Source organism: Amaranthus tricolor, chromosome 11 (assembly GCF_026212465.1).
Source record: "Amaranthus tricolor cultivar Red isolate AtriRed21 chromosome 11, ASM2621246v1, whole genome shotgun sequence".
Lineage (NCBI taxonomy): Eukaryota > Viridiplantae > Streptophyta > Magnoliopsida > Caryophyllales > Amaranthaceae > Amaranthus > Amaranthus tricolor.
The window spans coordinates 11,963,520-11,986,480 of record NC_080057.1 but is presented as its reverse complement, the minus strand read 5'-3'; the positions used below and the strand labels follow the sequence as shown (position 1 = coordinate 11,986,480).

Genomic DNA, 22,961 nt, shown 5'->3' with positions numbered 1-22,961 from the left:
TTATATTATGCAATTTTTTTAATGAAATTGCTTGACATATTGACAATGGTGGTGGGTCTTGGTAGTTGAGTTTTTATGTCATAGACTTAGCTTATCTCTTTCTTTATGGTTCTTTTACATTCCCATTTTGATGGCAATCTTGAACGATGTCCTCAACAAATTTGGTTTATTTTGGTCTTCAAATTATTTTTTAAAACTTTTATACCCATGAACTCATTTACATTTTTAAAAAAAAGTTATATATTTGTTATCATGAGCATTTAATTTTTTGATTTGGAATTTTTGTTATATTTTTAAATATTACGTGATTTTGAACTTTTTCGATTCATGTAATTTGAAACGTGGTCGTTGTATCTATACTTCAAAAATTAAAAAACTTGATAAATATTTCGTTATAATACTTGAATGTTGGAAAGCTTTATATTTATTCGCTCAATTAGTATAAAGTATTACAATATTCTTGTTAATCGAAAATGTTTGAATAATTTTATATGAATGATCGAAAATTGTATAATTTATTTTAAAAAAATATTCAGGAAAAAAAATAAAATTATTTTGGACCCAGATTCAGACTCTAGACCCGTCATACCCTAAGGGTCTGAGTCCGGGTCTAAATTTTTCAGATCCTATGGACTTGGGTTCGGGTCTGCATCTAGGTCTAGCTGAACCCGATCCAAATCTGACCCATGCCCATCCCTATATATAACCTTCCACTTGAGAATGTTGAGTTAGCTTAGTGATTGAAGGTTTTCCTTTCACCCTCATGACAAGTATTCTATTCATACCACGTATAGAAAAAATTAATTCTTTCTCTCTCTTGCCTGTAGAGATTCTCCAGCTTACCTAGCTGTCTCAAATAAAAAGATGCAAATTCTTAAAGGGCATAATTCTTAAAGGGCATGTACATTTAATCTATTAAAGTAATCACTTATAATTTTAAAGTGATTAATTCAAAAAATGAATTAATTATACAACCCCTCTTGTATGAGACCATCTTACCGTGAGACGAGTCCATATAAAAGGTTCATTATGCTAAAAGTTTTATTAATGGTCTATTTAACCCAATTACGAAGCAAGTCTCATGCTAAGACCGTCTCATACAAGAATTTGTGTTAGTTATATAGGTTTGTCTCATACGAGAATTTGTGTGTGACAATAATTCTTGTATGAGACCGCCTCGCCATGAGACGAGCCCATATAATTAGCTCATTGTAAGTGATCACTTAGTGGTTATACGTGATCATTCTAAGAATATAAAAAATAATTACTTTAAACCTGTAAGTGATCACTTTTACGCAATAAATGTAAATTGGTTCGGCCGTAAGTGATCAAACAATTAGTGAGAAAAATAACCTTCCACCCGTTTCTTGCTGGAGGTTACAAAATGAGCCAAGTATGTAAGAAAATAGAAGAAGGGATGGGGATCATTTAAAGGCCCAACTAAATCAACAAGTTCAATATCTGCGTCAACAAATAAGTGATATCGCAATGGGCTTTAATTGATCTCATTTTAAACTTAAAGTCTTTTGGGCTTTGTCTGTTTTACTCACTAATTTGTGAAAAAAAGGATTAAAATAATTTTTTTAAAAAAATTCCCAAAACTAAGCTTCGGTAAATTTATTCAAAAAAAGTATTTCCATATTCGAGCCTAAGATTAGGGTTTGCTCGCTGTTACTAACAGCGAACAAAAGAAAAAAGTTTTACTTTGTTCGCTGTTACTTACAACGAACAAAGGAATTACAGTGAACAAAGGAAGACAATGTATGTTTGTATTGAAGATTTTGATTTTATTGAGAAACCGTATTGATTGAGCTTGTCGTCTTGCTGTATTTGAAAAGATTTGATTTCTTACTCAAATCTTTAATAGTTACGAAAAAGAATTAAGAAGGTATGTGTTTCACTTTAGTTGAGATTGATTTTAATACAGGGAGATATTCTTCCTAAAATAGAAAGTTGTTTTTTTGAAACGATATAGATGGTTAATATTTTGAAACGATTGGGATTACCTCTGTGGTGTCTCAAAGAATTAGAACCTCGTCGAGATTATCTCGACACTATTTAAATAGTTGGGGGGATATGTTGATCAATACCTCTAACTTAAATCTTCTGCTATGGTTTGGTCGTTAATGGGGTGTGTACACTAGGAATCTTTGTCTAATTGTTATCCGAAGGGCCTAGCTAGCCCGATGGAAAAGAAAGTTCATTCCATTCCATGGATTTATGATTTAAAGACTTTGAAAGGAAAAGTTTTAGTAAAGAAAATAGAAAAGAGAGATCTATCCGTTTTATAGATTGATGATTAAGATTTTGAAAGGAAATTTTAGCAAAGAAAAATGAAAACGTATTTGATTTTTTTTAAAAACAGAGAAATAAGAAAAAGATTTTATATGGTATTAATAAAGTAGTTTGTTTGTAAAGAAAATGATTTGTAGGATGTAATTAATGTACCCTACCTGCATATGTATTTGGATTCATAGTACGACATCTGGTTGAACATGTTTGGCAATATTACATGCCGATAAATGACCTACATGAAGATTAAATTTGGAGTATAGTCAGAAAGAAACGTCCACTCATTTTGTGTAAATAGTTATAAGATTTCCTTTCCGTTATAGTTATCTGTCAGTTTGGGCTATTTAAATTTTGTCTGGCAGTTTGTCTCAAGAGTTTGAGGAGTTTGTCAAAAATGTTTTCTGGAACAGTTTTGAGCCAATTCGTGAACACTAATCGTATGTGCGAAAAATAAACTTTAAAGAATAACACACGATATGTTAACGAGGTTCGGTTCTAACCAACCTACTCCCCGCCTATGGGTTCTCTTTCAACCCGTAGGATTTCAACGCCTTTTATTAATCCGACTTTAATACAAACAAGAAGATCTCACTATCTCCTCACACCACGTTCTTCCCCTTGAAGAACCGTATTACAAGTCCCTTTAATAAAAGCAAAATCCCAAATCTCATAATAGAGATTCACAAGTTGAACACTTTGATAAGTATTCTTGATTAGGCGTATTAAACTTAATCTAACTCTTTTTAAACTCTTAAGCCTATTACAAATGTAAGAGTTAGATGAACTAAGAATTAAGAATTACGAATTACAACTCTTAGAGAATTTCTAAATCTTAAGTCAAGAGAGAAAGTTGTAAGAAGTGGTGCATCTTAGTTCTGAAATGAAGCCTCATATATATAGTGTTACGCCTCAACACATCTTGCAAAAACAAGAAGACTCCTTTCCGCAATTTTCTGTTGACCTGGTCATTCTGCGCCTGTCTTCAAGATCTTGATCTTAACTTCAATCTGACGTGTATTGACAGCTAATAATTTCGTCATTGTGTGCTGTAATTTGTCTTTAATATCCGATGCTATGCTGCCACGTTAGTATTCATACAAGATAATGAAAACTAAGCAAAAACCAGATATATCAACGTTTAATTAATCATTCAAATTAATTCCTATTTTTAGTATTAATTCAAATAGTCATTTTCTATTTTTAGTATTAATTCAAATATCATCCTATTAATAGAAAACTCTATAATCTTGCATAACAACTAATTCAAATCAAATATAGCCGTGTACTATAATTAGCAAAAAATGTGTACCTTGTACTATATTTAATTATCAAACTAATTTAAACTCATATTTAAATTCAAGTTTAAATGTAAAACATTTAAACGTTAAACAAAAACGTGTAATAAAATATTCAAACTTAATTTCAAATAATATCCAAGTTAATTATAATGAACCTTGACCTATTAAAATATTTCAAATATAATTTCAAGGAACATTGACCTTTTAAAATATTTCGAATATAATTACGAAACTAACCTGATTGTAAACGTAATTATCTTCAAGACTTTGAAACGTATTTCAAGACTTATAAAATTAACTCTAAGATAAACTTAAGTTCTTTAAGTATATTCCTACGTCTTCGAACTTAAATATATACTACTAATCAAATATATATCAAATATGATTTTAGACTTACTTAAACAACTAAATGTAATTACTTAATTTATTTGTTTAATCAATATGTGTTTTGAATTATCATCATTAACGACATCATTAACGAGAATTAAGTCTTCAATCTCCCTTTATCATTGTTTAAGAGAGTTGAGTCTTCAGAGTGTAAGTAAAGCAAACTTTTTATTTAAAATTATTTTAATATTTAATTTGGATCATTGGAAAAAAATGGGTTCCATCTTACGAGGTGATGTGATTTTGAAATGTTTGGCGCATGTGCCATTGGCTGGTTGTTATTTTGAAATACTTGTTTTGGATTGCAGGGTGCCTTTAAGTCAAAAGAAAAATTTTAGTTTATCTGATTTACAAACGGAACTCTACCGAATTTCTTGCAGGATTTTATATATTATAAATTGTTTTAAATAATTCTTATAATGCAATTTCTTTAGATCTTTGAAAGGTTGTAAACTATGATATTTAAATTCTTTGATAGATGTATAGTGAATAATATAGTCAGTTGAGTAATTAATTATATTATCAATGTAATTACCCGATATAAATATTAAGCTTCCACATTAGTTTAGATTAATCTTGTTTAATCAGCTGGTTAATTTTGGGTAGTTACACTTAGAGATAAGAAAACCATTATAAGAATATGACAACATTTCCAAACAAGACCTTCTTGAAGGATTATTTCCAATCGGAGGGATTGAGCATCAAATTGATTTGATACTAGCTCAAGTCCCTAACAAACTTGTGTATAGAACTAACCCTTAGGAGTCTCTAGAACTGCAAAGACAAGTAAATGACCTTCTAGCCAAGGGGTATGTAAGAGATTGTGAAGACAGATCTTAGTAAAGTAAAAGCAATTAGAGATTGACCTATACCAACAAATACCACCCAAATAAGAACCTTCCATGGATTAGCATCTTTCTATAGGAAAATCATACACAACGTCTGCACCATTATGGTACCAATAACTTAGTGCACTAAGAAATTTAGTTTCACCTGGTCTACATGGTCACAACAAGCCTTTGAACAGATCAAGACGGCTATGTTCAAAGCTTATATTTTGAAACTACCAGATTTCACTCAACCTTTTGGGTGGAATGTGATGCTAATGGAAAGGAGATTGAGGCAGTGCTGATATAATCTAAGAGGCTAGTAGTTTACTTTAGTGAAATATTGAACCATAGCATGCTAAACTATTCTGCTTATGATAAGGTGCCATGGTGAGAGATTTTTGAGCATTGGTCACATTATCTTAATATCCAGCCTTTTATCCTACATTCTAACCATAAGTCACTAAAGTACATCGATAGACAGAAGTTGAGCAGCAAACACTAGTGGAAAAAAGCTTATTTGCTGCGGTTTTATTCCCGTTATATGCTGCGGTTTTGACCCGCAGCACTTGTGATAGCAGCATATGAGGAGAACCGCAGCATATAGACCACTTTTTTTGTTAAAGAAATGTGGACTATATGCTGCGGTTTTCTTAGAACCGCAGCATATAGTCCATATATTTTTTTTTTCTTTTTTTCATTTTATACTAATTCGCCACTAAATATTAATAACTATATACATAATAATTATTACACTAATAATCATTCAATATTTCCCCAATCATCATCCAAATTAAACATCATATATATATATATATATAAATAAATATATATATATATATATATATATATATATATATATATATATATATATATATATATATATATATATATATATATATATATATATATATATATATATATATATATATATATATATATATATATATATATATATATATATATATATATATATATATATATATATATATATATATATATATATATATATATATATATATATATATATATATATATATATATATATATATATATATACAGTCTACTAATACCTTACGCAAAAATTCAGTTGAAACGCAACGATCCAACTTGTCCTTCATTTCATCGATTGATAACTTGATACATGTCAAGGAACGCAATTCAACACTGTAGTTACACAAAAAAAATAACATAAGAAATTTGTTGTGCATACCCAACTAAATATTATAACAAAAATAATATGCTTCAAACTTTAAAATTCATACTTATACAACCTAATACAATTTCCAACCAAATACAACACAATTTCAATATGCCTTAAACTTTAAAATTCATACTTATACATGCACAATAATATAATTCTTACTTATATCATATATCCATCAACTAGTAAAATTACCAACATTCCAAATGATGTATATATAACAATTCAAGTTATACACAATAATCCAAGTTGTACACTACATTTCAAATTGTACAATGCCTTAAACGCTCAAATTCATACTTTTACTTCTTCATACTTATATACATAGAAATAACTTATATACACAACATCTCAAGTTGTAATTTTATACTTTGAAATTCATAATTTTAATATAAAAAAACAAAACTTATATAATATTCGAAGTTATAAACTTGTACCTACATAACTTATACACAATGACATTTTAAGTTATAAATGTATATTTACAATCGTACTTATACACAACATTCCAAATTATACACAACATTCAAGTTATAAACTTATACTTTGAAATTCATACTTACAATACACAAAAACAAATCTATATATACAACATTTCAAGTTATGAACTTATATTTGCATAACTTATACACAATGACATTTACACAACATTCCAAGTTAAACACAACATTTCAAGTTATAAACTTATACGTTAAAATTCATACTTAAATTACACAAAAAATAAACTTTTACACAACATCACTAGTGGAAAAAACCTCATTTGCTGTGATTTTTTGGCCATTATTTGCTGCGGTTTTGGCCCCAAGCAATAGTGATGGCAGCAAATGGTCTATTTTAAATGCTGCGGTTGAAAACCGCAGCAAAAAAAGACATTATTTTCTGCGGTCAACACAAAACCACAGCAAATCAGGAGGAGTATTTGCTGCGGTCAGCACCAATATTTGCTGCAGTTTTGTGTTGACCGCAGCAAATACTTGGTATTTTTTTTTCTTTTTTCGTTTTATTCTAATAATAATCCAATAATAATGTACAATGTAATAAAAATGATTAATCCAATAATAATCCAATGATAATCACAAATAATCACCAATAATCTCTTTGTAATAATAAACTCTCGATCGTATATATAATATAATATACATTAAAGTCCTGATAAATCTATACTAATTACAATTTATCAAGGACAAAAATTAGTAAGATACGCGGCAATCTTATCTTTTAATTCGCGCATCTCTCCACTTCTCAGAGGGCGTGTTTCCCTCAGAATGTCGGATAAAATCTATAATATAGTATAAAATTAAAAGATTAATAAACATTAGATTTTACCAATAATAATAATTTAAGAATGTAACAAATACCTTCGGCATCTATATTTTCGACTCCAAAATCCTTCACGGATTTTATAATATCGTCCAAGTACTTCAGCGTGTAGTAGCCGCAATCAACGGAACTAGAAGGTTGTTGAAAGCACTAAGAGAAAATAGATGTTAGTGCCAAAAACGCTTAAAAACGCATAAAATCGCCACTTAATACGTAATTTCTAGCATATGACTATGATTTTCAATACTAACCACTTCAAAACAATAATATATACCAAATAATGTTGTGTGCCAGGTTTCACGAAAATCAAACCAAGTTTGAGCTACTTTATGCGCAAAAGTGCCAAAAACGCTTAATAAACGTATAAAATCGCAACTTAACACGTAATTTCTAGCATACAACAATGATTTTCAATTCTAACCAATTCAACACAATAATATATACCAAATAATTCCGTGTGCCAAGTTTCGTGAAAATCAAACCAAGTTTGAGCTACTTTATGCGCAAAAGTGCCAAAAATGCTTAATAAACGCATAAAATCGCAACTTAACACGTAATTTCTAGCATACGACAATGATTTTCAATTCTAACCAATTCAACACAATAATATATACCAAATAATGCAGTGTGCCAAGTTTCAAGCAAAACAAACCAAGTTTGAGCTACTTTATGCGCAAAAGTGCCAAAAATGCTTAAACCGCATAAAATCGCAACTTAACACGTAATTTCTAGCATATGACTATGATTTTCAATTCTAACCACTTCAACACAATAATATATACCAAATAATGTTGTGTGCCAAGTTTCGCGCAAATCAAACCAAGTTTAAGCTACTTTATGCGCAAAAGTGCCAAAAACGCTTAAAAATGCATAAAATCGCAACTTAACACCTAATTTCTAGCATACGACAATGATTTTCAATTCTAACCACTTCAACACAATAATATATACCAAATAATGTTGTGTGCCATGTTTCGTGTAAATCAAACCAAGTTTGAGCTACTTTATGCGCAAAAGTGCCAAAAACGCTTAAAAACGCATAAAATCACAACTTAACACCTAATTTCTAGCATACGACAATTATTTTCAATTCTAACCACTTCAAAAAATAATATATACCAAATAGTGTTGTGTGCCAAGTTTCGTGCAAAACAAACCAAGATTGAGCTACTTTATGCGCAAAAGTGCCAAAAACGCTTAAAAACACATAAAAATGAATTTGTGTATCTTTATTGCTGTCCATTTTGGAAATGTGGCTCTGGATGTCGATTCCATTTGTCCACGCAATTTTTTCATTGTGCTGAAACGCATGGGAAAAGTAATACTATTTATATATATATAACACTTAATTAAATCAAATTGGTAAAATAATTAGAGATTAGGTGACTTTAAAAATCAAAAGATAAGTTCAATTTCAAAAATAAAACTTACTCTTCCGTATATGGAGCCAGAATGAACGTGTGTTCAGATGCAAGGGAATTAGTCAAAGCAGTCTCAATGTATGCTCTGACGTCATCTGGATCATTTACACATTTAGTACCCAAAATCGACTCAGGGCAAAACCATCCAATTTTTGTTGGAGGTTTGTAAGAATATATTTAGCTCCTCGTAAGCCGCACTAAACTCACGAGTAAGAAAATTTTGTTAGTAATTTGGTTATTAAAACAATTAAACAACAATGCCTAACTTTTAAGATAATGAGCATCACCTCATGTAGACATAAATAAGAGCTATGTTCAACATCTCTCCTCTCAAAAATTGCCCAATGTCACTAGGACCAATAATTACAAACGGCCTTTCTAAAAAGCAGAATTGGTCCTTCTGCAGGTTTAGAATAATTGGGTCCTCCTCATGCAGGCGATATGCACAAGTGTGCAGCCATTTGCAATCTTAAGAGAGATCGTTTAGCTCCGCATCAGTCAAAATTGGAGTGCTTGGCATCGACTTTGACCCAGTCGACACCTTTGCTGAGGAACCAATCTCTCTCTAAGATCTCTTTGGACTCTTTTGCTATTTCAATTTATACAATTAAATTAGTGTAAGCATGTAATTAAAAAAATAAAAATAAATAAGGTACAAATGATTCTAACCATGTTAGTGAATCGGACCCAAGCATATAGCCATGTGACGAAACTACCTAGGGCGTCTGATAGTTTCTCAAGGCTCCATGCTGGCATTGGAACCGGGAGTGAGAAATCTTCAAACCCCTTTACCATAGTTTCCACGGTCACACTAATGTGGCCACTTGTAACAGGCATCGAATGCACTGTTTGGCCCTCTTTGGTTGGCTGGGCCACACCATATGCAACCTCAGTTAAGTCGCCATCATTAGCAACACCTAATTGAGGCAGCAAAAGAGAACAAGGAGTCGCCTCCTAAAAATTGCGTCGTTTAGTATAATAAGCATCATAATAAAATATTAAAACGCGTTGCAATTTAAATTAATAAGTGCTTATATATTTAAAAACTATGTACCTGTAGCACTGGCTCCGGAGTTGGCTCCGGATTTTGAGCAACGAAATTTATGGTCTCCGGTGTGGGGTTTTCCCCTTTAGGGAAAGTAATGGGCTGGGGTGTTACGAAGGTAATGGGCTCGGGTGTTGGCTCGACCAAAGCATTAAGGATCCCCATGTTGACTTCCCTGATCCTCAAAAATCAGGTTTGCCAAGTCAACAACGGGTGCTCCCATCTTCTGCAACACGGCGGCCAGTTTGGCGAGAATGTCCTTCGTAATCTCTGCTCGGAGGGTCGCTACTTCATCCCGCTGCGTCGTTCGGGATTGAGTAGCAAGACACTCTTTGTCGAATGCCTTCTGTAGCCCCACACGGACTCCTCCTTTTCCGACTACCTGCCCATTGTGGTCTTTCCCAAAGACCATATGCAATGCGTCAACATTGCCTCTTGGCGTGAACTCCCCCGTAGCTTCTTTTTCCTTCCAGCCCATCTGTTCAAATAAAAAGTGACATATATAGCAATTATTATAAGTAAATCAAAGCTAAAGAATACAAAACAAATCAAGAATATACTTAATAATTTCAAAACTCACCACAGCATCAGCAAATCTTCGTTTCTGGATCATTAATGGTAAATTTACCACTTGCATCTCGGGAATGAAGCCCGCAATACCAATCACGCACCCGATCTCCAGCAGGAGTATTCACGAATGCGGAGGTAGTCGTAGATGAGGGCGTGGATGAACTTTGATTGGGGTATAAACCCCCATCCACTCACTCTTTTCGGATCTCATCGTACGTTTTTTGGCCCAAGCGATGGTAAAACTTCCTTTTGCTTGCAGAATCAGAACCTTTACCACGCTTTTCCTAATTAATCAATAGAAATTGAATGTCATGTATTAGTTAATGACTGAAGCAAAAAAATTAAATTCAAATCAAAAACTATAATATAATATGAAATACTTACAACTTCTATGGGAGTTGTTCTTTTGGCAACAAAGGCCTCCCAACAAATGCTTGCTCTCCACCTTCGTTTCCCGTTTTGACCTTTTTGGTCGTACGGGCACGGCTCTTCGTAATCCAGCCAGTTACTAGCTTGGTTTTGAAATCTCTGAATCTTTCAGCAACATTTGAAAGAAACACATTCTTCTTGTCCTCATCGCTCTCGATGTGGAAAAAATTCTACAAAAAAAAGTTATATTTATTACTGTGAATTAAATTAATTTTAAAATGAAACTCAATGAGTAAAAATAGTAAAGTTGCTTACCACAGTATCATTCCATAGAGAGTTCTTCAGACCATCCAGAACCTCGTTCCATGCGTGCAATATGGAAATCTTGCGTATACATAGGCCCACTTGTTTTCCATATTGCCTACGCCATTTTTCGCAGGGTTGACCCAATGCATTGTATTCCAAATGCATGGGTTTTGTGACTTTGAGGTTTTTTGTAGGACCTCGCCCTTTTCTTTTCTTACTGGTAGTGGGAGCATCCATTGGTGGGGCGTCTTCAAACTCAAAATCATGGTCAATTGGTGGAGTGTCTTCAGCCATACGCTCGTACCTCACAATTTGATCTTCTTCAATGTCGTAACTACGATGCTCATTATCCGAGGTCTCAATCTCGGGGACAATTTCGTCTCTGAATAGATGCATTGTATATCAGTACCTGAAAGAGTATGAATAGAAATATATTAAGACATAAGCTAAGTAATATTAAGAATAGGACTATGATTTACAATTCTAATACTGTAACACCCTGTAATTTATCCGGATTAAAAATAAATAAAATATAATAAAATAAAGTATAACAAAATAAAATAAATAAGTAATATTGAATTACATTATTTTACATGGTTGATTATAAGAAACGAAGTAAGTTTAATTTTAACGGTAACGAATTTTATCGCATACGTTGTTATCGCGTAATATTTCTTTGCTGTTTTTAATTAAAAAAAAGACAATTACATAATTAATTAAAAAAAAGATTAGGGGAGGGGAAGGGTGGCCGGTTGTGTGAAGGAATGGGAAGAGTCTTGTAACTCCTCTCATAAGTGTGTATTATGGCACATTAAGCTCATCCCTTAATTGCCTATTAATCCTTGTGAACACCATTTGAGTTCTTCACCCTTCTAAGCTCCCAAGTGAACAAAAAATCAGAAAAATTCTCTCCTTTGGGCTTGTTGTTTCGGCATTCCAAAGAAAAAAAAAATTTGTTCTCTTGTTCTGCCATTCAATCTTTTGATCAAAGGGGTAAGTTTAATTGAATTGCTAGTTATAGATTTTATATACAAGTTTTTCTAAGATGAATTACATTTTATGTATGATGATATCCTATGACTTTGAGGAGGATTGAGTATATTTTTATGTAATTTTCTTTAACAATCCTTTAATAAACCTTAATTTTGTTAAAAGGATTAAGTTATGTTCTTGATTTAAATTCTTTAATAAAGTTTAAATTTGTTATAAGAATTGAGTTTTGTTGATATTCAAATAAATTTCTTTTATGGTTTAAATTTCTCTGACTAAATTTCAATTTGTCAGTAGAAATTAAGTTGGTATGGATTAAGTTATGTAGTCATCCAAGGGTTTAATAATCCTTTAGCAAAATTTGATTTGTTAGAAGGATTGTGTTATATTTATATATATATGTGTCTTGATTTTTTTTAAAGGGTGATTTGGTTTTATAATTCTCTACAAAATTTAATTTGTTAAGAGAATTAAGTATTTAATTTAGTTATCATAATTTATGAAATTTCAAGTGTCTTGAAGAATTTTGTGGATGTGTTCTTGCTAGAATTATTTTGGTCATGAGATTTAAAAGAAAAAGGGGTTGATAATGTATATATAAAATAATAATAATGATGAAATTAAATAAAAATATATGTATATGTATTCGGGCAGCAGCTGATCTGCCTCGTTAAAGGTGCCGACCCGGAAACGTTAGTTGTTTTCCATTGTTTTGTGCACCGTTGCGTTAAAAACTCGTTAAATGCTTAAAATAATTAAAAATAGTAAATGGATGTTAGAAATTACGAAAATTGGTACCCAAGGTAATTGACGCGTTCTGAACGCAATGACAAAGTTGGATTTTTCATTTGAATTTTCTAATCTGTCCGAAATGGCCCTTAAAGTTTCTGGTTAGAATGTCAAATTCGGAACCTTTGGGAATTGGATGTAAACAATTAAAAGTTATCTAGTCTTAGTGATATTTTGGCGCATGGAGTGGATTAAATGTGTAAACACGTCCTAATACGTGATCGTTTTGTGTGTGTGTTATTTAGGACCTCGATTCATAAGAGGGCGAAATTTCTGTCGTGCTTGAACTTTGTTGTTGCAGCGCTTAAAGGTACACGCTTAGACCATACTGTTTATGTGGTTGTGCAAGTAGTGTTGTTTCATTTCTAATCAAGGCTTTATAAATCACATAAGGATTAGACACTTAATAATTTGAAAAGAATTAATTGAACATTGACAATTTATGTGTTTGTCACCCAAAGGGGTTGACGTTTGGTTATGTTACCCAAAAGGGATAACGTTCTGGTTTGGATTATTATAATTATTGTTCCCATGGCAGTTTTGGATCATTACGGTCACCATGGGGGTATGCATACTTTAGCCTTTGACGACCCGAACAGGACGGGCAACGTCTTAGGTCGGTGGTTGCCTTGGGATTAGCTCTCCCAAGTGTATTCCTCCAAAAACATTTGGATTTATACTTGAACGACCCGAACAGGACGGGCAATGTTACAAGTTGGAATTATCTAATAATGAATGGTTTATACTTGAACGACCCAAACAGGACGAGCAACGTTACAAGTTGGGATTAATTAATAATAAATGTATAGAGCCTATGCATGCTAGGATGAACATTTTGCTTGTATTCAACCTGATTGATATTTGTATGAAGTCTCTGACGTGTACTGGTTGTTTCTTTGGAACCTACTGTATGTTGTCTTACGACGACTGGTAGGTTGATTGTAGGTGGGGTCTGGTGTGAGATCTCGACGTAGAACCCGTAATAATCAAGACTATGTTATTATCTTTTGTATTAGATTATGAGTAGAAAGAAACTCTATATTTATGTAACAAGTGATAGTTTTCTTTTCGCTTCCGCTATTTCGATTAGATTGTTTAGAGGCCTCTAGGCTCTCGAGTTGTACGTTAGAGCTTCCGCTGACTTATTATCTTTCACGTTGGTACTATTTTCTGTTTATCTATCTTTCTTTATCGATGGAACGTTGACGGTCCTAGAGAAAAGTCTTCTCTGGAGTCTAAAGAGTGAACCGGAATTTGTATTTTTATATGGATTTCCGGGTCACTTAAACCAAACCGTTACAATTGGTATAAGAGCCAACATTCCATAGATGATAAAGGAATAAAAGACCTAGTAGAGAGTTGGGAAACAGTCCTTAGGACGTATTTTTGTTGAAATGTGTTTGTGTTGTAAGTTGTTTTGTGATAGTAATGTTTTGTTTTGTACTTTCGTGTAGAATCAGGATTTATGGATAAGGGAAAAACACCCTTGGACTCACACACCCCGGGGGAGTCTAGTAAGGTACCGATGTTTGACCCAGAGACTGCCTGGAGAGAAGTCTCCAATGCTGATATTTGGAAAATAAGGGATGGTGAAAGTATCAGAGATTATAGGGAGAGGATGCGTATGGTTAAGGCAAACGCTGATAGGGTATGTTATGATTTAGATTTAGACCTAAATGAGTTACATCGTTTGTCCGAATCTAGGAAAAATGTAGAACCCAAGGAGGAGGACGAACCCCACATATCGGACGACGTTGATGTAGTCATGGAACCGTTAAAGGAGCAGAACCTACCCGACCCTCCACTAGTGGAAAACGAGGTTCAGTCGGAGAGTGATGTCGAAATGTGGGAGCCTAAGTGGGAACCACCTACTTACGTAGAGATTTCCAGCGAGGATGAGAGTGGCAATTGGGGGTCGCACTATGATCTGTATGGCTATGGGACTGGGTTTGATAGGGTTTGCTCATATGAAGATGATCCTGAAGAAGACGTGGAGGAAGTACCAATAGACCACCCTAGGAATAGTGATAGTGAATCAGAAGATGCGCACTCGAACTCCAGCTCTGATTCTGGGGAAAATGCAGATGATGAGGACTTTGACTTAGCAAGCTATGATGAGCGTGCTGACACTTGGGACGCTTGGCGTTAAATGTTTCCCTTCTTTTCTTTAATGTTTTCCTTTAGTTATATCTTTTTTTTTAAGTAATTATCTTTGTGAAAAATGTAAATGTGTTGCGGAAATCAATGTAGACGCATCAGTTTATATCGATAAAATATCATAGTATGTTTATGGTTTCTTCCAATGAGGTGTGATGTGTATTATATATTGAGTCGCTTTTACAATGTCTTTATTAAGTTTAATATTATATACATATAGAAATAAATAAACCTAAGCACTAGTAAATAAGTAGTTGTATGTTAAGTCAATTTAAGCAGAATTCTGTTCTTTCTCCAGAACTTTCGAATCCTTAGGTCTTTCTTGTAATTAGTACTTCTTTTGCTTGCAGAAGAGGCCTCATTTGTCAAGAAATAGAATGTCTAGAAATGATGCTAACCATACGTTAATAAATCTGGTGAAAGCGTTTTCAAGTGTAAGTGCACCACGAGAGAGGTCTACGTCGGAATTAGCATCTGAAATGAGCAAACGAATTAGTCAAAGCGAACCCTTGACTTTCGATGCTAAATGGGAACCGTCGGAGCTTGAACTCTGGTTAAGAGAATTTGACAAACTTTTTGATGTAGTAGAATGTCCAGAAGAATTGAAAGTTAATCATGCTGCATTTTATTTGGTTGGAGAAGCCGACTACTGGTGGGCAAACAGTAGATCAGGGTTGTTGGAGCAGGCTGAGGGGGATTTTAGTTGGGATCTATCTAAAAGGGCCATGCGAGAGAAATTATATCCGCTGCACGTAAGGAAAGATAAGTCAAACGAGTTTGCGCGGATAGAGATGGGTGGTATGACTGTTGATGAGTATTACCACAAATTTATGGAGTACCTCAAGTACTGTCCTGATGATGTTCCCACTGAAGAGAAGAAAATGCAGCGATTTGAGCTGGGATTGTCGTATGACATTCAAAAACATATTCAAAGTGATCGTTATAACAACCTGGAACAGATGTACAAGCGAGCGTCTCAAATAGGGAATATTTTGAGGAAGGAGAAGGAAAAAGAAAAGGGTAATGTCCCTGAGAAGAGGAAAGAGGTTTCTGGTCAGACATCGGAGAACTTGTCGGGCCTTTATCATAAGAAAGCAAGAAATTTCGGAAATTTTCAGGGAGGCGGGTGTAGTACAAATTCTGGGTTTAGAGGAGACGCGAAGCATGCTAAGCCATTACTGGACCGAGATGGCAATGAAAGGAAGTATTTCTGTAGAAGATGCAAGAGAAATCATCCGGGAAAAGATTGTGATGGGAATTTGATCGAGTGTAACTTTTGCCACAAAAGAGGACATAGGGAGTTTGAATGCTACATAAAGAAGGGGGTAGAAATCAACAGCTGGGTGGACCACACCGGCAACATAATTTAAACAACGCCAATAGTCAAGTCAGCCAGCAGTAGGGGAATGGAAATTGTGGTAATGCTGGTCAGAGGTTCCAGCGACCTTTTAATGGGGGACAAGGCCGGGTAGATGGAAACCGGGCTGAAGGGTCAGAAATGCATCGTGGGGGCAATCACGTGGGAGGAATTAATGCACAAACGGCTAGTGGAAGGGTATCTGCGGTCAGTGCATGAGAAGCTGACCAGGTGACGGATGTGGTTACAGGTACGTTCGCCATTCATTCTATAGCTGTGAATGTATTATTTGATTCGAGAGCTACATGTTCATTTCTTGCAAAGAGTAAAGTAGAAGAATTGAATTTAGGAACGTTTGAACAAGTTTCTTATACGGTGGCTGTTCCATCGGGAAAATTGTACAGTTGTGATAGACTGTATAAGGATGTACCCTTGAAGATAGGGAAAGTTGTCTTTTCTAGTGACTTGTATGTATTAGATATGGAAGGCTTAGAGGTAATTTTGGGGATGGATTGGTTAGGAAGATATAAAGCCACTATTGAATGTAGAGAGCAGAAAGTATTGTTTAAAGGACCACGAGGGGAAAACGTTAGATATAGGAAGTTTCCCAAGGGGCCTAGGACGAATTTGGTGTCGACATTAGAATTGCAAAGACTCGTGAGGCAAGGATACCCTTTGTACTTATGTCATATCAGCCAGGGGGAAAGAAGGAAGAGGATCCCAAGGATATTGCTGTATTGAATGAATTTTTGGATGTTTTTCCTGACGAGATTCCCGGTATGCCACCTCAACGGGAAATTGACTTCACGATAGACTTGGTACCTGAGACTGGACTGATTTCTAAGGCCCGTTATCGTATGGCTCCGAAGGAGATGGAAGAATTAAAGTCTCAGCTAGAAGAATTGTTGGATAAGGGTTATGTTCGACCTAGTGTTTCACCTTGGGGCGGTCCAGTTTTGTTTGTGAGGAAGAAAGATGGTAGTTTGAGATTATGCATCGACTATAGGGAGTTAAACAAGGTAACCGTTAAGAATAAATATCCGTTACCCCGGATAGATGACTTATTTGATCAATTGAGAGGAGCCGGGATCTTTTCAAAAATTGACTTAAGATCGGGTTATCATCAGCTAAGAATAGCTGAAGGGGATATACATAAAACGGCTTTTAGAACACGTTATGGACATTATGAGTTCACCGTGATGCCTTTTGGGTTGACAAATGCTCCAGCTGCGTTCATGTGTTTAATGAATCAAGTATTTTGTGCGTATTTGGACAAGTTCGTGGTAGTCTTTATTGATGACATATTGGTCTACTCGAAAGACCGGGATGATCATGAGAAACATCTACGTTTAGTCCTGCAAACTCTGCGAGAAAATAAGTTGTACGCTAAATTGTCAAAGTGTGACTTTTGGCTGGAAAAGGTCTCATATTTGGGTCATTTTGTTTCTAAGGAGGGTATTTCGGTCGATCCGACGAAGGTAGAGGCAGTTCGAAGCTGGTCGTCACCTAAGAACGTCACCGAGGTACGAAGTTTCTTAGGATTGGCCGGGTATTACCGTCGTTTTGTCAAGGATTTCTCACGCATTGCTTGGCCTATGACTTCGTTGATGAAGAAAGAGAAGAAGTTCGAGTGGACTTATGAGTGTGAACAGGCCTTCATGACTTTGAAAGAAAGGTTAACTACAGCCCTTGTTCTTACTTTACCTGACCCAAAATTGGATTATACTGTTTACAGTGACGCATCGAAGAAAGGATTGGGTTGTGTATTGATGCAGGACCGTAAGTTAATTATCCTACCCATGATCTGGAGTTAGCTGCTATAGTGTTTGCTCTCAAAATATGGCGCCATTACTTGTATGGTGTCAAATGTAAGATCTACACTGATCATCAGAGTCTGAAGTATCTCTACACTCAGCATGATTTGAACATGCGGCAACGTCGGTGGCTAGAGTTGATGACAGATTATGATTTGGAGTTCATATATCATGAGGGATGAGCGAACTTGGTAGCCGATGCGTTGAGTAGGAAGTCTAATCCCTCGTTGTCCGCCTTAGATGGAGTTGAAGAGTTGCATCGGGATTTTGCCAGATTAAATTTGGAAATGGTACGTAAAGGTGAGTTACAGGAGTGTCTGAATGCCTTGGCTATTCGACCTTCGTTCTTTGAAGAAATTTTAAACTTCCAGGATAAAGATCCGAAACTTTTGAAGATAAAGGAACAGGCACGGGAAGGAAAAGCAGAAGGATTCTTTGTCCAGGAAGATGGAAGTTTGAGGTTCAAGGGTCGCTAGTGTTTACCAACAGGGGAGGAATCTTTGAAGGAACGTATCTTGGATGAGGCCCATTGTACGAAATTTTCAGTCCATCCGTGCGGTGATAAAATGTATCAAGACCTTAAGTTAATGTTTTGGTGGTCTGGGATGAAGAAGGATATTGCGGATTATGTCTCGCGCTGTTTGACTTGTCAAAAGGTTAAAAGTGAGCATAAAAGACCAGGTGGTTTACTACAACCTTTGGAGATACCGGTATGGAAGTGGGATGATATCTCTATGGATTTTGTTGTGGGTTTACCCCGGACGAAGGCAGGAAATGATGCATTATGGGTCATAGTGGATCGTTTTCACTAAATCAGCTCGTTTCATCCCTATGAATTGTCGTTGGGAGATGGAACAGTTAGCTCGAGCTTACATTAAGTATGTCGTGCAATTTTATGGTGTGCCCCGTACTATTGTGTCCGATAGAGATACACGGTATTTGTCACAATTCTGGCAAACCTTGCAACAGGCAATGGGTACTACGTTGCTTTATAGTACGTCAATCCCTCCGTAGACGGATGGGCAAACAGAGCGGACAAATCAGATATTAGAGGATATGTTGCGTGCTATTGCCATGGAATGGCAAGGGTCGTGAGACGAACACTTGGATTTGGTCGAATTTTCTTACAATAACAGTTATCAGGCATCTATACAGATGGCTCCATTCGAGACTTTGTATGGACGTCGTTGTCGTAGTCCGGTTTATTGGGATGATTTCACCGAAGTGGTGACCTTGGGACCTGAGTTGTTATTTCAGACGACTGAAAAGGTGAAGTTGATAAGGGATCGTTTAAAAGCGGCACAGGATCGTCAAAAGTCTTACGCTGATTTGAAGCGACGAGCAGAAGAGTTCACCGTGGGAGAACAGGTATTACTTCGCGTATCACCCATGCGCGGATTAGTACGTTTTGGTGCTCGTGGAAAGTTGAGCCCTCGATTCATAGGGCCATATGAATTTTTGGAACGTGTGGGTATAACAAATAGTGTTCTGTGCAAAGTTTCATGCAAAACAAACCAAGTGCCAAAAAATCTTTAAAAAGCTTTAAATTCATACCTTGTGAATCACTTAATTCAAATGTATTCCTTCCGTGTGATCTACACGCATATAACCAACATCTACATCATCTACATCATCTTGATCCAATGATTTTGGATTGATAAAGGGAGGGTAGTCTTCAAAAGCTTCATATTCTTCCTCATCCTCAACATCACCTATACCAAGGATGCTTCTTTTTCCCGGTACAACAATAGACCATTTTTTATCAAACAGGTCTATAATGTAGAATACTTGCTTGGCTTGTGTGAATGGCTCCTCACTATCACGCAAACGAGCTAAGTCTACAACAGTGAATCCACAAGGGTCGTCATTTTTATGCATCGTCGATTATTATCTACCCACTTACATTTGAAAAGACCAATATTGAAACTAGTGTAGTCAAGCTCCCATATTTCATGTACCCGCCCGTAGTATACCAATTTAGATGACGCCAAAATAGAAACCTCACTATTCTGTAGATAAGATGACTTCTTGTCTTGACCCTTAGTCCAAAATGTGAAGCTATTGACATCGTAACCCTCATATTTGTTGACATCATCACGCGGAGCAAAAGCTAACCACTTAACAATTCCGGATACACCCTTGAGTTCTTCGCATATAACTCGATTATGAAACCAATTAATAAACGTCTTGTTATGCAACTGCATCAATGCCCTATCCCCTTTAGAAGGATGTTTTGCACGCAATATATCAAAATGCTCACTCAAAAAAGGATGAACTTCCGGAATATGATGCAACACATACAAGTGTGCTTACAGAAGGCTGTCTCGAGGAAGTGTGACCGATTTGGAGCCAATTGTTCCTTTTCCCTCAAGCCTTCCTTCATGTCTAGAGGTGGGAAGTCTAATAGGCTTTGCCATGGCCAAATACTCGGCTATAAATTTACTAATCTCATCGCTCACAGTGCCGTGAATCATATTCCCTCGGGTTGTGCTGGATTCCTCACCTTGTTTTGTAAAACACGCATGTGTCTTTCAAAAGGATAACACCACCTTAAAAAAACTGGACCCAAAATCTTGATCTCACGAACGAGATGGACAATAAGATGAACCATTATGTCAAAGAAAGAAGGTAGAAAATACATCTCAAACTTGCATAAAGTTACAATCACGTCGAGTTGAAGTGCATCAAGTTTAAAGGGATCAAGAACTTTACTAATAATTGTGTTAAAGAACGAACATAGCTCGGTAATAGCATATCTCACATGTTTTGGCAGTATTCCACGGATTGTAATTGGTAAGAACACTTGCATCATTACATGGAAATCGTGAGATTTCATGCTTCCCAACTTCAGCTCGCTATTTAGGCTCACAAATCACTTCATGTTGGATGAGTACCCAGACGGAACCTTAATGTCATACAAACACTCTCAAAATGTCCGCTTCTCTGCTTTGGACAATGTGTAGCAAGCTGGAGGCAAATAAACTTTGTCATTACTCATCTTCTTCTTACTGTCACCAACTTCATCAGCTCTATTTCTTTTCTTACTCACCTTAACATGTGCCCACAACTCCCGACGAAGACCCTTACATTCAAACCAATTTCGCACGGCCCTAACATCCTTTGTCGGAATGTTCATGAGAGTCCCGAGTATGGCATCGCATACATTTTTCTCTATATACATAACGTCAAGACAATGCCTAACCTGTAGATCTCTCCAATATGGAAGCTTCCAAAAGATTGATTCTATTTTCCATAATCGGTCTTCACCCCCTTGCACTTGCCCCGTTTTACCAAATACAGTCTCAACTCCTTTAACCTGTTCATAAACCTCATAACCGGTCAACGGTCGACGAGCTACACGGTCCTCAACCTCCCCGTTGAACAACTTCTTCTTCTTACGATATTGGTGGTCTCGTGGGAGGAACTTTCGATGGTGCATGAATACGTGTTTGCACTTAGGAATCCACGTGGATTCCATGTCATCGATACATATTGGGCATGCTTTCTTCCCTTTGTTCTTATACCCCGATAAGTTGCCATATGACAGATAATCATTAACGGTGCATAAAAGCATTGCACGCAAGGTGAACTCCTCATTAGCATATGCATCAAACACTGAAACGCCTTCATTCCATATCTTTCTCAAATCCTCAACTAGAGGTGCAAGATATACATCTATGTCATTACCAGGTTGTTTAGGACCCGAGATAAGAAGCGAAAGCATAATGTACTTACGCTTCATACACAACCAAGGTGGCAAATTATAAATCACTAAAAGTACAGGCCAAAACTATGTTGAGAACTAAGATTGCCGAATGGGTTCATTCCATCCGTATACAATCCGAGCCTTAAATTAGGAACCTCATCCCCAAAAGTCTTATGCAACCTATCAACACTCTTCCACTCCGGAGAATCAGATGGATGTGTGAGCAAGTGACCTTTCTTCACCCTATCTGCATGCCACCTCAAATTTAACGCATCTTTCTTTATAGAAAACAAGCGCTTGAATCTAGGTATTATTGGAAGATACCACAACACCTTAGCCGGGGGCCCTTTAGCATCCCGAGCCCCTTTACGCTTGTAGCGCGATAACCCACACCTAGGACACTCTTCTAAGTTCTCGTTTTCATACTGATACAACACACAATCATTCGGACACGCATGAATCTTCTGGTACTCTAAGCCGAAAGGACACATGAGCTTTTTGGCATAATATGTCGACTTTGGAAGTTCATTTCCCTCAGGAAGCATCTCACTTAACGCTTCGAATAACATTGTGAAACTAGCATCACTCCAATTGAACTTTGACTTAATGTTGAAAATTGTCAACACTGTTGTTAGTTTGGTGAACTATGTACATCCAGGGTACAAAGGCTTTTGAGAAGCCTCTGTCAACTAGTCAAAAACACGAGGACGTTTTCCTAACTCATCCTCGACTCCCTCCATCATCTCATCAACACGATCCACATCCTCATCGACATTCTCTTCATCTGTCTCATACCCATCAAAATGATCTACTACATCCTCATTGACATCGGCCACATTATTGACGTCCTCAACAACACGTTTCTCTTTGTAAACTCCCTCCTCACCATGCCAAACCCAAACATGATATTGAGGCCTAAACCCACGTCGAAGTATGTGCACCCTAAGGATATCAACACTATCTACCTTTGATACATTGCCACAACTGACACATGGGCAATAAAAACCAACTCCCCCCGTCCTAACTTGATGTTCAACCGTAATACTACAAAATTCTAATACGCCATCAATAAATTCCGACGATTCAATGCTTCCATACATCCAAGAACG

At 35.8% G+C, this 22,961-nt stretch overlaps 1 protein-coding gene across 1 annotated transcript; it reads left to right on the top strand.

Moving 5' to 3' along the window:
* The first annotated feature begins 15,107 nt into the window (after nucleotides 1-15,107).
* On the top strand, nucleotides 15,108-17,073 carry LOC130826500 (uncharacterized). The gene is made up of 4 exons (XM_057692082.1): nucleotides 15,108-15,125; nucleotides 15,326-16,300; nucleotides 16,408-16,539; nucleotides 16,657-17,073. Exons 1-4 carry the CDS (start codon nucleotides 15,108-15,110, stop codon nucleotides 17,071-17,073), a joined length of 1,542 nt encoding a protein of 513 aa, XP_057548065.1.
* Nucleotides 17,074-22,961: the final 5,888 nt, after the last annotated feature.